The following is a 16,059-nucleotide window of genomic DNA, read 5'->3' as shown; positions in this document are numbered from 1 at the left end:
CTGTCTCTAAGCACAGCTCGAACAAACTTCTTTCCAAATTCTTTGAGGACATGTGCACTCTTTGACTCCCTAACTCAACATCCCCCTGACTTGCAGTGGCCAATGGTGCAGGGAATCTGCTCGTTTGACATATACAAGTATAGTGGAGGGAGGTGGCATTGTTGGGTGCACAACACTCCATTCACCGAGAAAGCTGGCATGCTGTTGGTAAACATGGACACGTTCTCTTCTCCCTGCCCCTTCCCTGGGTCTACCTGTGAAATGTTTTTTTTTTGTGCTCAACACTTTCTGGCATCGCATTTTGAATTCTAACGTATTCAGAAAAAAATCCAAAGTTGGAATGGAACCAATCACTCCTGACCATATGCTGGGATTTTGGAAGAAGTTGTGCCTTTTCGCTGCTCAGTTTCTAGCCATGTAGATTTTTTTTGTAGTCAACAGATGAGCATAATTGTATTACAATATGTAACAGCTGCACACAACAATACAAATATATATATGGGGTGAGAGGTCAATAAAACGTGCACCATCCCCTCAGGAAGGGCAGGTTGAGACAACGGTTAAAAAAAGCATACGGGATCCTGGGCTTCATAAATAGAATCATAGAGTACAGAAGCAAGGAAGTTATGATAAACCTTTATAAAACAGTGGTTTGGCCTCAACTGGAGTATTGTGTCCAATTCTGGGCACCGCACTTTAGGAAGGATATGAAGGCCTTGGAGAGGGTGCAGAAAAGACTTACGAGTGGTTCCCAGGCATGAAGGACTTCAGTTCTGTGGATGGACTGGAGAAGCTGGGGTTCTTCTCCTTAGAGCAGAGAAGAGTGGGAGGAGATTTGATAGAAGTGCTCAAAATCATGGGTCTGGACAGAGTAGATCGAGAGAAACTGTTCCATTGGTGGAAAGGCCGAGAACCAGAGGACACAGATTTAAGGTGATTGACAGAAGAACCAAAGGCGACGTGAGGAAAACATTTTTACGCAGTGTGTGGTTAAGATCTGGAATGCACTGCTTGAAAGGGTGGTGGAGGCAAATTCAGTTGTGGCTTTCAAAAGGAAATTGGATAAGAATCTGAAAGAAAAAAATTTGCAGGCCTATGGGGAAAGGATGGAGGAGTGGGACTAGCTCCAGTTCTCTTGCAGAGTCGGAACAGACAGCTGATGTTTATTTTGATGCAATCTAAATCTCTAGTCTGGGGATCTAAGGGCTCCATTTCAACTCTTGAACAGACGCAGTCTGAATTGCAGTGAAGCAAGAAAAATCCAGATTTTTTTCTCATTTCACAATTCCAAGATGTGTTCTGTTTTTTTTAAAAAAGTAGATCCACTTAAAGTTCATGGAAGAAATAAAAAGCTTCAGGGTAAATTTGGCCGAGGAATCATTAAGGCCATTTGATCTCGTCCTTTCAGAACATCAGTCCAACCACCTTCCCATCATAGCATCTAGCTGTTAGTTTCATAGCCTCAAATCACCCTTCCCAACAGCTAATTTCAGCTGTCCCATCAGTCTCTTAAAATACTTAAATGTGATGTTGCGTATCACTATTGTTGCAGGCTCACCTTCCAAATCCTGTCAAATAGCTTGTGCAGCTCCAAGAGTGTCTGATTTTCGAGCTGAAAGTTCGACGTTGCAACTCATTAACTTATTTCTAATTTTTTCCTTTTTAAGGGGCTACTTAAAAAAAAATGCAGAAGGGAAAATTTTACTTTACTGTGAAAAGTTAGAAAAAAATACTTCAATCCAATTTGCTTGATGCATGTAAGAAATTCAAATTAAAAAAACTTTTCAAGCACAAACGTGAATTAGATTGGGCTGGTGTTAGAGGCTGTCTGTGGACACGGTCGATAAGGAGATGCAGTTGAGATGGGGATAAAGGAAAGACTATGGACAGGTGGAGCATACCTACAGAAATTTGGGAAAGTTTGTCAAGTCACAGGCACGAATATAGAACTCAAAATAATTAGAATTGCCACCGGTGGCTGGATTTGTGATGAGTTGCATGGGGCGAAAAGAGTCGATGTTACGGATCATACAATGCCTAAATGTGCGACTGTGAAAAAGGCGTGCACATCTCATTCTCGTGAGAGTGCCAAGTTTGGGGAAATGACACAATGCTGCCAGTTTTTTGGAGTAAGAACCATATTTATGCACTCAGATATGTGCTTGATGCAGTTCTAAAAACCTTCTGCAAAAGACTGCATCTGACGGTCCAGTGGAGCAAGTAAGTGGTAGTGTTGGGTGCCTTTACTGCCCTGTTGGAACTACTGTGCTCCAGATTGGATGACCAAACCATTGTTAATTGGAGCCCAACTTTGATGATGCAGGAGTATTTTCAAAGTCAAATCCTGCTGGACTTTTGTTCATGAAAGCCGGATAAAGAAATAAGGTTGAAGCTCATTGTTCATCAGTGTTCAAAGTTGTAATTGCTATGTGACTGCCTCCTCAATGTTACAGCCCTTGTTCTATTTTGGGCAAGTGTAATATCAGACATTACAATGTAAGCTTCAAGGCAATTATTTGTTATATTTTCAGTATCTTGAAACATAAGTTACTGAAAATGTCTCCGAGTGACTCGGCATTTCAACTCCTTATGCAATATTGTAGGATCTATGATATTCCCGACAGAAGTATCCAGCTTCACTATTCCGTTGAGACTTTCCTGTCCGCTTCAGCCACCTACTGCACTGCTAAACAAATCCTCTGTTACTGGCCATCACATGCCCCAGATGTGGCAGCACCAAATAATACTTAGACTCTGTTCTCATGTTGTACTTGTACGTTTACCTTTAAGTAGTAGAGCTGTGTCTAGTTTAGAATTTTATGATATCAGAATGTAGTGTGTTTTATTTTCTTTTAGTCTTTCGCACACTTATTTCCTTTTCTGCTTGTTCACTTGGATCTGTTTGTTTTTAATATGTTTGAAGCGATGAAACAAATAACTGGTTGATCACAATGCACTGGGGATAGGTTTTGCAGAAAAGAGAACTGGTTCTTTTCAAAAATAAAATTGTATCTTTGTTCGTCATCCACCGAATGTGACTAATTTTCTGCTGTGAACAATGAGACTGCCATCAAAATTTTCTTAAAATAAAATCCCCACAAAGTTGCTCTACAAGCATGAACCCTTGTTGCCATGGCGTGTATGATGGGAGATCCTGTAGGTACAGGATTTTCTCATCTTTTGGGCGAAATGTTGAACTGTGGTCCTGTTTGCCTGCTCAGGTGAATGACACCATTTGAAGATGGAGAACAGAGTTCTCCCACTGTCCTGGTCAACATTCCTCCCACAACTAACACCATCAAAACAGATTAACAGTTCCTCACCCCACTGCTCTCGCTGCTTCCTGAGATCCACAATTAATGCCATGCAGTGCCACATGCATGTTCTCAACCTCTCCAACAGCACCGACGCTATTTCAGAGCTGTCCTGGTCCATTTCATCCATCGCCTTATCTGGCACTTGAACAAAAACATTCGTTCTTCAGCCAACTTCAACAACTCTTGTATACCAACGGCCCTCTGGATCCTCCTTCCCCTTCACTTTCCTCTGACTCCCATCCCTGCTTCCAATCACGCCCCTTGCCGGGTTTTCACTATCTCCTCTGACCTTCCCCTCTGACCCCAAAAGATCAATCCTCAGCAAAGGCATAGCTTCATCACCATACACCCTCACCTCAATGAATTTGAGCTTGACATGTCCCTGACCGTCCCATCTTCATTAAGATGGAGAGTGACACAGTTAATTCAGAGACTAGGGTCCTGAAAAAGAAAGGTAACTTCGATGGCATAAGACGTGAATTGGCTAGGATAGACTGGCGAATGATACTTAAAATGTTGATGGTGGATAGGCAATGGCAGACATTTAAAGATCACATGGATGAACTTCAACAATTGTACATCCCTGTTTGGCGTAAAAATAAAACGGGGAAGGTGGCTCAACCGTGGCTAACAAGGGAAATTAAAGATAGTGTTAAATCCAAGGAAGAGGCATATAAATTGGCCAGAAAAAGTAGCAAACCTGAGGACTGGGAGAAATTTAGAATTAAGCAGAGGAGGACAAAAGGTTTAATTAGGATGGGGAAAATCGAGTATGAGAATAAACTTGCAGAAACATAAAAACTGACTGCAAAAGCTTCTATAGATAATGTGAAGAGAAAAAGATTAGTGAAGACAAATGTAGGTCCCTTGCAGTCAGAATCAGGTGAATTTATTTATAATGGGGAACAAAGAAATGACAGACCAATTGAACAAATACTTCGGTTCTGTCTTCACTAAGGAAGACACAAATAATCTTCCGGAAATACTAGGGGACTGAGAGTCTAACGAGAAGGAGGAACTGAAGGAAATCCTTATTAGTCAGGAAATTGTGTTAGGGAAATTGATGGGATTGAAGGCCGATAAATTCCCAGGGCCTAATGGATCTGAATTCCAGAGTACTTAAGGAAGTGGCCCTAGAAATAGTGGATGCACTGGTAGTCATTTTCCAATATTCTATAGACTCTGGATAAGTTCCTATGGATTGGAGGTAATGTAGCTAATGTTAACCCCACTTTTTAAAAAAAGGAGGAAGAGAGAAAACAGGTAATTATAGACTGGTTAGCCTGACATCGGTAGTGGGGAAAATGTTGTAATCAGTTATTAAAGATGTAATAGCAGCGCATTTGGAAAGCAGTGACAGGATCGGTCCAAGTCAGCATGGATTTATGAAAGGGAAATCACGCTTGACAAATCTAGAATTTTTTGAGGATGTAACTAGCAGAGTGGACAAGGGAGAACCAGTGGATGTGGTGTATTTGGACTTTCAAAAGGCTTTTGACAAAATGCCACAAGAGATTAGTGTGCAAAATTAAAGCACATAGTATTGGGGGTAATGTATTGATGTGGATAGAGAACTGGTTGACAGACAGGAAGCAAAGAGTAGGAATAAACGGGTCCTTTTCAGAATGGCAGGCAGTGACTAGTGGGTTACCGCAAGGTTCAGTGCTGGGTCCCCAGCTATTTACAATATACATTAATGAGTTAGACGAAGGAATTGAATGTAATATCTCCAAGTTTACAGATGACACTAAGCTGGATGGTAGTGTGAGCTGTGAGGAGGATGCTAAAAGGCTGCAGGGTGACTTAGACAGGTTAGGTGAGTGGGCAAATGCATGGTAGATGCAGTATAATGTAGATAAATGTGAGCTTATCCATTTTGTTGGCAAAAACAGGAAGGCAGAATATTATCTGAATGGTGACAGATTTGGAAAAGGGGAGGTGTAACGAGACCTGGGTGTCATGGTACATGAGTCATTGAAAGTTGGCATGCAGGTACAGCAAGTGGTGAAGAAAGCAAATGGCATGTTGGCCTTCATAGCAAGAGGATTTGAGTATAGGAGCAGGGAGGTCTTACTGCAGTTGTACAGGACCTTGGTGAGGCCACACCTTGAATATTGTGTACAGTTTTGGTTTCCGAATCTGAGAAACAACATTCTTGCTATTGAGGGAGTGCAGCGAAGGTTCACCAGACTGATTCCTGGGATGGCAGGACTGACATATGAAGAAAGACTGGATTGACTAGGCTCATATTCACTGGAATTTAGAAGAATGATAGGGGATCTCATAGAAGCATATAAAATCCTGACGGGACAGGGACTGGCAGGAAGAATGTTCCCGATGTTGGGGAAGTCCAGAATCAGGGATCACAGTCTAAGGATAAGAGGTAAGCCATTTGGGACTGAGATTGAGGAGAAACTTCTTCACTGAGTTGTGAGCATGTGGAATTCTCTACCACAAAGTTGTTGAGGCCAGTTCGTTAGATATATTCAAAAGGGAGTTTGATGTGGCCCTTACAGCTAAAAGGATCGAGAGGTATAGAGAGAAAGCAGGAATGGGGCACTAAAATTGTATGATCAGTCATGATCATATTGAATGGTGGTGAAGGGTTGAAGGGCTGAATGGCCTGCTCCTATTTTCTATGTTTCTATTTCCGTACATCTCCTCAACTTCCGCATCCTTCTAGAACCACGATAGGGCGCCGCCCCCCCCGGTCCTTATCTTCCATCCCACCAGTTTCCACATTCAACGTAATCCTCCGACTCCTCCAGCGTGATGCCACCACAAAACCCATTTTCCAGTCCCCTCCCTTTTCAGCATTCCAAAGGGTTTGATCCCTTCGCGACACTCTGGTTCACTCTTGCATCATTCCCAACACCTGCCACCTTCCCATGCAAGTGCAGGATATACAACACCTGTCCTTTCACCTTCCGGGGCCCCAAACACTCCTTCCAGGTGAAACAACGATGTACTTGCACTACTTTTAATTTAGTGTACTGTATTTGCTGCTCTGTACAATTGGCTGCCCTTGTCCTTCTAGGTGGTAGGGGTCACGGGTCAAAGGAGGAGGTGCTGTCAAAGAAGCAGTTTCTAGTCTGTGCTGTACTTGGAGGGGCTTGATGCTGATGTATACCAAAAGAGGGAAGATATTCCTTTCTTCAGCACTGTCATCCTGATCAGATGTGGAGGTGGGGGCTGACTGTTGGTGGAGCCGGTCTGGGACCTCGTTTTAAGATGGTAACCAATCCGAAAGCTAATTGAAAGGGATGTGATCAGTTTCTTCATGGCCTCTGCAAAGTTCATGTCAGTTGCAGAAACTGCAATCTCTACTGGACATATATGTAGCTTTATCTCTAATTTCATGTCTTGAATACTGCTATTTCACGAGCTTAAGTATAGGCTGGTTCCTCCAGCAGCTAATACTCCTGTTCTTTTGTGGTATTGTTCATACAACCATTGTGGTTATTCTGGCAGGGGCACACATAGTTAACTAGCTGATGTCTTCCATCCAGTGGTAAGAATAGATAGACAACTACTTTTAATCTAAATGAGGATGTCAGTACAGGTTGTACCTCTCCAGTCCGGGACACTAGTCCGGAAACATCCCATGTCTCGCATCAGTCCCGGCGTGGCTGGCGTCCATTTGAAAAAAAAATTGTGGCTCCACATGTTAAATGTACTTGTGATGCATTTCGAATAACAAATCTCGACAGCCTTGCCCTGGCCAGCTGGAGCCTTTACACGCTGGCTGGTGCTGTGGTTTGACACACGCTCCTCGTTGCTGAGACCAGTTCACCTTGCCTGATTGGCGGCAGGCGCGCTGCTCTGAAGGCTGCAGTGCTGGGCTGAGCCAAATTTTTCCCTCCCTCCACGCGCCTCCCCCCCCCCCCCCCCCAAGGTCTCCGGGGGTTGTGTGTGTGTGGGTCTCGGTGTGAGGAGGCTGCCGCTTCCACCAGTCAGGCTCTGCTCGCGGCTTACACACGGACTGGCGCTGGGAGTAGGTTCGTGGGTAAGGGTCGGCGTCTCTTCTGGACTTTATCCTTCACTTTTATCTCCGATCTCTAGTTTTTTGTGTATGTATGTGGTGTTTTGAGATTTGGTGTTCATTGAAGTAAGCAGGCCGGGCAAAGGAAGGGAAGGGCAGGCGGCTAACTGAGGTGCCGAAGCTGGGCCTGAGGATTAAAAAAGAATGGAGTGTTTCTGGACAACTAAATGCTGCACAGCGCATGCGCAGAACGCGCCCGGGTCATTGGCAACAGCTTTGTCGCCAGTTGACCTGTGGTTCGAAAAATTCTCTGGTCCGGCACTGCTCAGGTCCCAAGGGTGCCGGACCAAAGAGGTCCAACCTGGACTCGTAGACAGAACAATTTCACTTTGGATACTTGTTCATAACATAAGGAACTGGGAACAGTAGCAAGGTAGTTGTTATTGGACTAGTAATTTACAGTTAATTAAATCTGGTATAAAAAAGCTAGTATCAGTATTGGTGATCAGATTGTTGTAAAACCCATCTGTTCACTAATGTTTATTATAGAAGGAAAGCCGCAGTCCTTCTTACCCAGTCTGGCCTATGTGCATTTACATAGTCTGGCCTAACTGCCCTCTGAAATGGCCTAGCAAGCCACTCCGCTACTACAAAATACAACAAGAATAAAACCAGGATTGACCTAGGTATTGGGTTCGGACATGTCAAAGGCACACGCAGCCCAATTGACTCTGCAGAGTCCTCCTCACTAACATATGGAAACTTGTGCCAAAATAGGGAGAGCTATCCCACAGACTGACAGTCATACCCTCAGAATCAAACCTTTCAGCCAATGCTCCAGACTCCTCCATCACCATCCCTGGGTATGTCGTGTCCCACAGGCAGGAATGACCAACCAGAGGTGGTGGAGAGTGGTTTACAGTCAGAAGGGAGTGGTTCTGGGAGTCATCAACATTGACTTCATACACCATGAAGTCAAAAGGGCTTAGCTGGAACATGGGCAAGGAAACTTCCTGCTGATTACTACCTACCGCCTTCCCTCAGCTGATGAATCAGTACTCTACCATGTACTCTAGGTGGGGGACTTCCATGTCCATCACAGAGAGTGGTTCGGTAGCACCACTACTGACCGAACTGGCTGAGTCCTGAAGGACCTACCTGCCAGACTGGGCTTGCAGCAGGTAGTGAGAGAACTAACACTAGGAAAAACCTACTTGACTTCGTTTTTACCAGTCTACCTGTTGGAGATGCATCTGTCAATGATCGTATTGGTAGGAGGATGCACTGCACAATCCTTGTGGAGACAAAGTCCCGTCTTCACACTGAGGACATCCTCCATTGTGTTGAGTGGCACTACCAATGTTTTAAATGGGATAGATTCAGAACAGATCTAGCAGCTGAAAACTGGGCTGTGGGCCATCAGCAGCTGGAGCATTGTATAGCACAACAATCTGTAACCTCATGGCCTGGCATATCCTTCACTCTGCCATCAAGCCAGGGACCAACCAGGTCAGAGGCTGGGTATTCTGCAGCGATTGTCTCACCTCCTGACTCCCCAAAGTCTTTCCACTATCTACAAGGCACAAGTCAGCAGTGTGATGGAATACTCTCCCCTTGCCTGGATGAATGCAGTTCCAATAGCGCTCAAGAAGCTCAACACCATCTAGGATAAAGCAGCCTCCTTGATTGACACCCTATCCACCACCTTAAACATTCACTCCCTCCACAGTCAGTACACACTGCAGCCACAGTGTGCTATCTACAAGATGCACTTCAATTTTCCAAGGCTTCTTCGACAGCACCTCCCAAACCCTGACCTCTACCACCAAGAAGGACAAGGGCAGCGGGCATTTGGAACACCACCACCTCCAAGTTCCCCTCCCAAACAACATCCTGACGTTGCCGTTCATCGTTGTTGGGTCAAAATCCTAGAGCTCCCTCCCTCCCTAACAGCACTGTGGGAGTACCTTCACTACGCAGACTGCAGCGGTTCAAGAAGGCAGCTAACCACCACCTTCTCAAGGGCAATTGGGGATGGGCAATAAATGCTGGCCTTGCTAGTGGTGCTCACATTCCATGAATTAATTTGAGATGGGAGTGTTTTTATGTTTTCAAATTTCATACATTTTTTAAATTTCCATGTTGTATAATAGTTGCAGTTGCCATGGTTGTGGGATCTTGCCATGTACAAGTTGGCTGCCATATTTCCATACGTTACTACAGTGACTGCACTTCAAAAGTATTCATGGACTGCAGTGCCTTGGCGAATCCTGAGGTTATCAAAGGCACTATATATAAATGCAAACTCTTGCTTTCTGAACTGGCAACCAAGCGGTCACGAGTTCAAATTACCTGATGTGATTTGCAAAACTGAATTCAATAAATTTGGGCTACAAGAGAAATGACAAAGAAAATTGAATTGTTGCAAAAACCCAACTGGGTCACTACTATCCTTTATGGCAGGGGTTCTCCGCCAGGGGTCCGTGAGAAATTTCAAGGGATCCTCCAGAGAATGGGCAGGGCCTATCTGGAGAAGTCCATGGCTGCGGGCGGGCAGGTTCAGGGGCCGATCCAAGGGGTGGTTGCAGTTTCACGGGGACAGAGCAGCTTCATGGCCTATTGAGACAGTATCTGGTAGTTGCAGGCTGGGTCCGGTGGGTGGGATGGGGTGGGAGGTGGAGGACACGTCGAACAGCGTGGGATTGGCTGAATTGCAAAGGTCCTTGGCTGTCCCGGGGTGGCTGACTGACTTCATTTGGTTGGGCGATGATTACCAAGCCTGGTAGTCCCCTGAAACAGTTACCAGGAGGCTCCAGTAATGGAATATGTGGCTGGAACTTGGAACTACCCCCCCCCCCTCCCTCCCCCCAACAGACTGGGACAAACTCTCTTTCCCCTCACACCCCCCCGCCCCGGCCACAGACTGTGGGACAAGCTGTCGTTTCCCCACCCACCCAATCCACACAGACTGTGCGACAAACTGTTTCCCCCGCCCCTGAAAAATACTTGTGTTACAGGGGTCCACAAATTTTTTATAACATGAGAGGGAGAGGCCTCAGAAGCAAATAGGTTGAGAACCCCTGATTAGGGGAATAGAGTCAGCCACACCTACCTGGGTTGGCTACACATGACTGCAGTCCCACTCTATTTGGCTGAGGTGGCCTCACACTTGTCAAAGAAAATAGGAATTAGCAATAAAAGTAACCTCGCCAACATTCCCACATCTTTATATGTGGCTGTAATCCACAGATTGTCCACTATCTGGACACTTGTACAATGCTACAAAGTAGAACATAGGTTTGTAGGGTGCAATTCTCCAAACGAGTCATCGATTGATGCAAGTGTTGACGTAGGAAGGTGCTGAGTGGAGCCTACAAGGTTAACGACAGAGAAGGTGAGGAAACGAGCACAGCTGCTGCTGAGCACACCCTAGGCTGCTGCTTGGAAGCAGTTCACTTACCAGCTCTCTTGCTAGTAAAATAGAGAGAAGGAAAATATCTTCGATAGACAAAGGAAATATTAAATCTGAACGGGTCAGATTAAATTTGCAGTGCTTAAAGGTTTAAAAATGCTCCCTTAAGATTAAGAAAAATGGAATACTTGGTCTATATAGGATGTACCACTCCTCAACTACATCATGATTAACATAAAGATCAAATTGGGAATGACAAAACTTCGTAGGCGCATACAGCACAGGAAGCTAATCGGCCCACCATGCCTGAGTTGTCCAATTCGTCTCACTGCGCTACTCTTTCCCCATAGCCCGGCAAGCTTTTCCGCTTCAAATATTTATCCAATTCCCCTTTGAAAGTTGTTATTGAATCAAGCAGTGCATTCCAGATCGCAACAACTTGCTGTGTAAAAACTTCTCTTCAACTTGTTTCTGATTCTTTTGCCAATCACCATAAATTTATGTCCTCTGGTTACTGACATATCTGCCACTGGAAACAGTTCCTCCTTATTTACTCTTATCAGAAACCTTCATGATTTTGAACACCTCTATTAAATCTCCCCGTCTCTTGCTCGAAAGAGATCACCACTTTCTGCAATACCATTCCAGTAAATCTCCTCTCCACGTTCTCCAAGGCCTTGACATCCTTCCTATAGTGTGAATAAAGTTAGGTGGTACATTGATTTTGAGCATTGTCCTTCCACCTCTGGAGACTGGGTTTGAATCAAGTCTACAGTTATTAGATGGCGCTAACCTATCTATTGGCTGTAAGGGTATAAGTTAAGTAGGTCTGTTGTAGTCCCAAACATGTTTCACACCCAACTACCAATAAATTGGAAGTCCACAATGAGGGTTGATGTAGTAAATGTCACACTGATACAGTTGTGAGTGGTCTTGTAAGATTAGGGAAAGTAAAGTGAATTTTACGATGCGTCTATTTTGTACTCCATATAAGTGTGCATGGACCAGTGCAGAGTATTGCAACCTGAATCTAACCCTCACTATACCAGAGCTGGAAGGTTTTATTCATTCACGGGATGTGGGCGTCACAGGCAAGCACCTAGTAATGCACTTGCTGGCACCTGCCTTGAGATCAGCTAATTCAGAAAAGAAAAACACTAACCATTTATGACCACTTGATGAAGGTAGCTGGCAAGCACAAGCTGGTGAACATCAGCATCAGTTCTACGGATGGCCCTTGTGTGCTCTGTAGCTGAGTACTGTGCACTGGTATGGACCAGAAATAGTTACACTCGATTGGTTGATGTCCAATTGCAATGCTGTGCATCATTTAAAGTCTCAAGTGGACCCCAACACCCTGAATGCTTGTTCTGCCGCACATTGCTCCTCCATCCATTGCCATGATGCTGCAACCCTCAGGGAATTCCAGTGAATCGTGAAAAACAAACATTTTCCCATCCACCAAGATCTCAACAACGCCCCTCACCATGGCATGAAGTCGCGCAAGCCCTTTTGGACCCACGCGCTTGACCTTTGACAATGTGACTTTAACCCAAAGAGTGGTGAGAATGTGGAACTCGCTACTACAGGGAATGTTTGAAGCGAATAGTATAGCTGCATTTAAGAGGAGGGTTATGCGGATAGATTTATGAGGAAAGATGGGAGGAGGCTCGAATGGAGCATAGACACCAGCATGCACTGGTTGGGCCGAATGTGCCTTATACCCTATAATCCTATGTAACCCTGATGATGTTTGGAAGGCCGAATGGAGTTCACATGCTCTCACAAACAAACACCTCGCGAAATACCAGGCACACAAGACCCTGGCTTCGGTCTTCGAAGCTGATGGGCAACCCTAAACTGCATCCACACAAACCGTGGCAGTTGTGGACACTTGATGCACAAATAGAGAATTAAAAACTCTCCTGTGTACAGCTGTGGTCACCCAGGACTCAGGACAGACCATGGAACATATAACGACTCAATGCCCAATCCACAAACTCGAAGGAGGCATCACAGCGATACCCTCCTCTACTCCTTATGCAATGATTTGCCGTAACCACCTAAATATTAAATTATAGTTGTTACTCTACATCTACATTAGCCATATGAAGTAGTAGAAAAGAACAAGGGCCTTCCTTGTTTTGAAATTTCAGGACCTCACTGAGTGATACATCTATACTATTTGTCTCAACTACGCCCTGTGGTAGCAAGTTCTACATTCTCATCACTCTGGGTAAAGAAGTTTCTTCTGAATTCCCTATTTGTTTTCTTGGTGACTCTTATATTGATGGCCTCTAGTTATGCTCTTCTCCACAAGTGGAAACACACTCTGTATCTACTCAAAACCTTTTATAATTTTAAAGACCTCAGTTAGGTCACCCCAAATGTGTATTTGTATTCTGAGATCCCTGTGCTCCTCTACCCCGCCCAGACTCGCACCCTTCAAGTGATAAGTCACCTCCCTATTCCTCCTACCAAAATGTAATACCTCACTTTTATCCATGTTGAATTTCATTTGCCAATGATATGCCCATTCTTGAAGCCAGCTAGCTATCCATTCTGCTACTTGTCCCTTGATCCCACATTCCCTGACCTTGTTCAGTAGTCTATTATGCGGTACCTTATTGAAGGCCTTTTGAAAATCTCGCTAAATTACATTTACTGCATTACCCTTGTCTATTCTTTGTTACCTCTTCAAAAAATGCAATGACGTTGGTCAAGCAAAACTTTCCCTTTTGAACTCCACACTGACTATTCATTATTATATTTCTACTTCTATTTTCTCCTTCAGTCGGGACTCCATTATTTTTCGTACCTCGGATGTTAAGCCGTCTAGTCTATAGTTCTCTGGACATGTTCTATCTCCTTTCTTAAATATAGGTATTATGTTAGCTATCCGCCAGTCCTCTGGCACTACGCCTTTTTCTCATAAATTGCTATCCCTTCCCAAAATGTGCGGATGTAATCCATCCGGAACAGGGGCTTTATCTTCAAATTTGATTAGTTTATTTAATATATCTCCTCTTAAATACAGTTATTTCATTACTAATCTCATGATCCGGTGTCATGTCCATCTGCTCTCTCTCCCTGGTCAGTACTGCGGCAAAGTAATGATTTAATATTTCTGCCATCTTTCTATCGCTGCCTGTGATACTATCCTTTCTATCCCATCCCACCCGTCTTTTTTTTATTGATGTGCCTGTAAAATATTTTGCTGTCTTGTTTTATGTTCCTTGATCATTTAATTTCATAGTTCCTCTTTGCCTTCCTAATTATTAAAACAAATTATTTCCTACTATCTTCATATTTTCCCTTATCATGCTCTCCCCTGCTGTCCATGTACTTAATGTATGTCTCTTTTCTTACTCTCAATTTTTCCCTTCTGGCTTTATTTGTCCATGGTGTCTCATTAGTGTTTATTGAAGCTCTCAAATTGGACGACGTGTTTGTGATGAAATAGTTTGAGAATGAGAGGCATATATTATGTACTGTAGCATTTCTTTTGGCAGGACAGAATTTTGGAAATTAACATTAATATTGTGGTGCAAATGAGAATACTGAAGACCGTGTGTAAATGTAAAGAAAGAAAGACTTGCATTTATAAAGCGCCTTTCACGACCTCAGGATGTCCCAAAGCATTTTACAGCCAGTGAAGTATTTTTTGAAGTAGTCGATGTTGTAGTGCACAGCAAAGTTCCACAAACAGCAATGTGATAATGGTCAGTTAATCTGTTTTTAGTGATAGTTGAGGGATATATATTTTCCAGGACACTGGGGAGAGCTCTTCAAAATAGTGCCATGGGATCTTTTACATACATCTGAGAGGGCAGATGGGTCCTCAGTTTAAAGTCTCATCTGAAAAACTCTGCTAGTGCAGCACTCCCTCAGCACTGCACTGTAAGTTTCAGCCTAGATTATGTGCTCAAGTCTCTGGAGTGCGACTTGAACCGATGACCTTCTGACTCAGGCGAGAGTCCAACCAACTGAGCCACAGCTGACAATGTAGAATTAGGGTCGTTCATATATTGCTGTTAAACCAGTTATTTTGAATTTATCGTTATGTGTAGTAGCATCAATGCATCATTTAATACGGAGTGTGGTGGTGAAATATTGTGCAGTATCAATGACCAATGCACTCTCTTGCTTTTTAAAGTACCTACTGAGTACCGAAGTAGTTTTACTTGCCTGGTTTTTCATTAACTGATTGAGTCCTTTCTTCATTTTTAGAATCGAGTTTGGCAGAGAGATCACCGAGACCTTCGAGCAATCCAGCCAGATTCAGCTTATTACAACGATGTAAGCATCTCAACAGGAAAATCTTTATAAATTCCCGATAGTGATTTAATGTGCTGCTCCTGTTGGCTGGCTTGGCTTTGCTAGTGGTGCGGTTTATCACTTTGTTTGGTTCTGTTTTGGTGGCAATAGTGCTTGTACTTTTATTTTTGTGTATTAGCTGGCAGAACAGCTGGATGGTGCTGTTAATGAATTTCTATTTCATGAATAGAAATTTCCTGATAGTGTATGTAACCTAAATAAATTGCTTCAGAAAAATTATCCTGATGGCAAATGAATCAAATAAAGGCACCCTGGGACTATTAGCTTTGTCTTAAATTGAAGCCACTCTGCTCCAGACCTCATTACAGCCTTGGTCCAAACATGGAGAAAAGAGCTGAGCTAAATTCCAGAGGGGAGGTGAGAGTGACTGCCCTCGACATCAAGGCAGCATTTGACCGAGTGTGGCATCAAGGAGCCCTAGTAAAACCAAAGTCAATGGGAATCAGGGGGGGAAACTCTCCACTGGCTGCAGGAAGAATGTTCCCGATGTTGGGGAAGTCCAGAACCAGGGGTCACAGTCTAAAGATGAGGGGTAAGCCATTTAGGACCGAGATGAGGAGAAACTTCTTCACTCGGAGAATTGTGAACCTGTGGAATTCTCTACCATAGAAAGTTGTTGAGGCCAGTTCGTGTGATATATTCAAAAGGGAGTTAGATGTAGCCCTTACGGCTAAAGGGATCAAGGAGGTATGGAGAGAAAGGAGGAATGGGGTACTGAAGTTGCATGATCAGCCATGATCATATTGAATGGTGGTGCAGGCTCGAAGGGCTGAATGGCCTACTCCTGCACCTACTTTCTATGTTTCTATAGCTAGCACAAAGGAAGATCGTTGTGGTTGGATGTCAATCATCTCTGGCACAGGACATCGCTGCAGGAGTTCCTCAGAGCAGTGTCCTAGGCCCAACCATCTTCAGCTGCTTCATCAATAACCTTCCCTCCATCATAAGGTCAGAAGTGGGAATGTTTGCTGATGATTGCAGTGTTCAGTATCATTCACAACTCCTCAGAT

At 44.0% G+C, this 16,059-nt stretch overlaps 1 protein-coding gene across 4 annotated transcripts in view; it reads left to right on the top strand.

Annotated features, from left to right (window-relative positions):
- The window catches only part of wdr33 (WD repeat domain 33), a 138,223-nt gene that overhangs the window by 29,229 nt on the left and 92,935 nt on the right, over positions 1-16,059 (top strand). For all 4 annotated transcript variants that reach the window (XM_070883267.1, XM_070883265.1, XM_070883266.1 and 1 more), the window contains exon 3: positions 14,942-15,010. In XM_070883267.1, coding sequence (XP_070739368.1) covers positions 14,942-15,010 — 69 coding nt within the window. The remainder of the gene's footprint in view (positions 1-14,941; positions 15,011-16,059) is intronic.

This window comes from Pristiophorus japonicus, chromosome 6 (assembly GCF_044704955.1).
Source record: "Pristiophorus japonicus isolate sPriJap1 chromosome 6, sPriJap1.hap1, whole genome shotgun sequence".
Lineage (NCBI taxonomy): Eukaryota > Metazoa > Chordata > Chondrichthyes > Pristiophoridae > Pristiophorus > Pristiophorus japonicus.
Note: the sequence above shows the minus strand (reverse complement) of the source record. Positions and strands in the feature narration are given on the sequence as shown.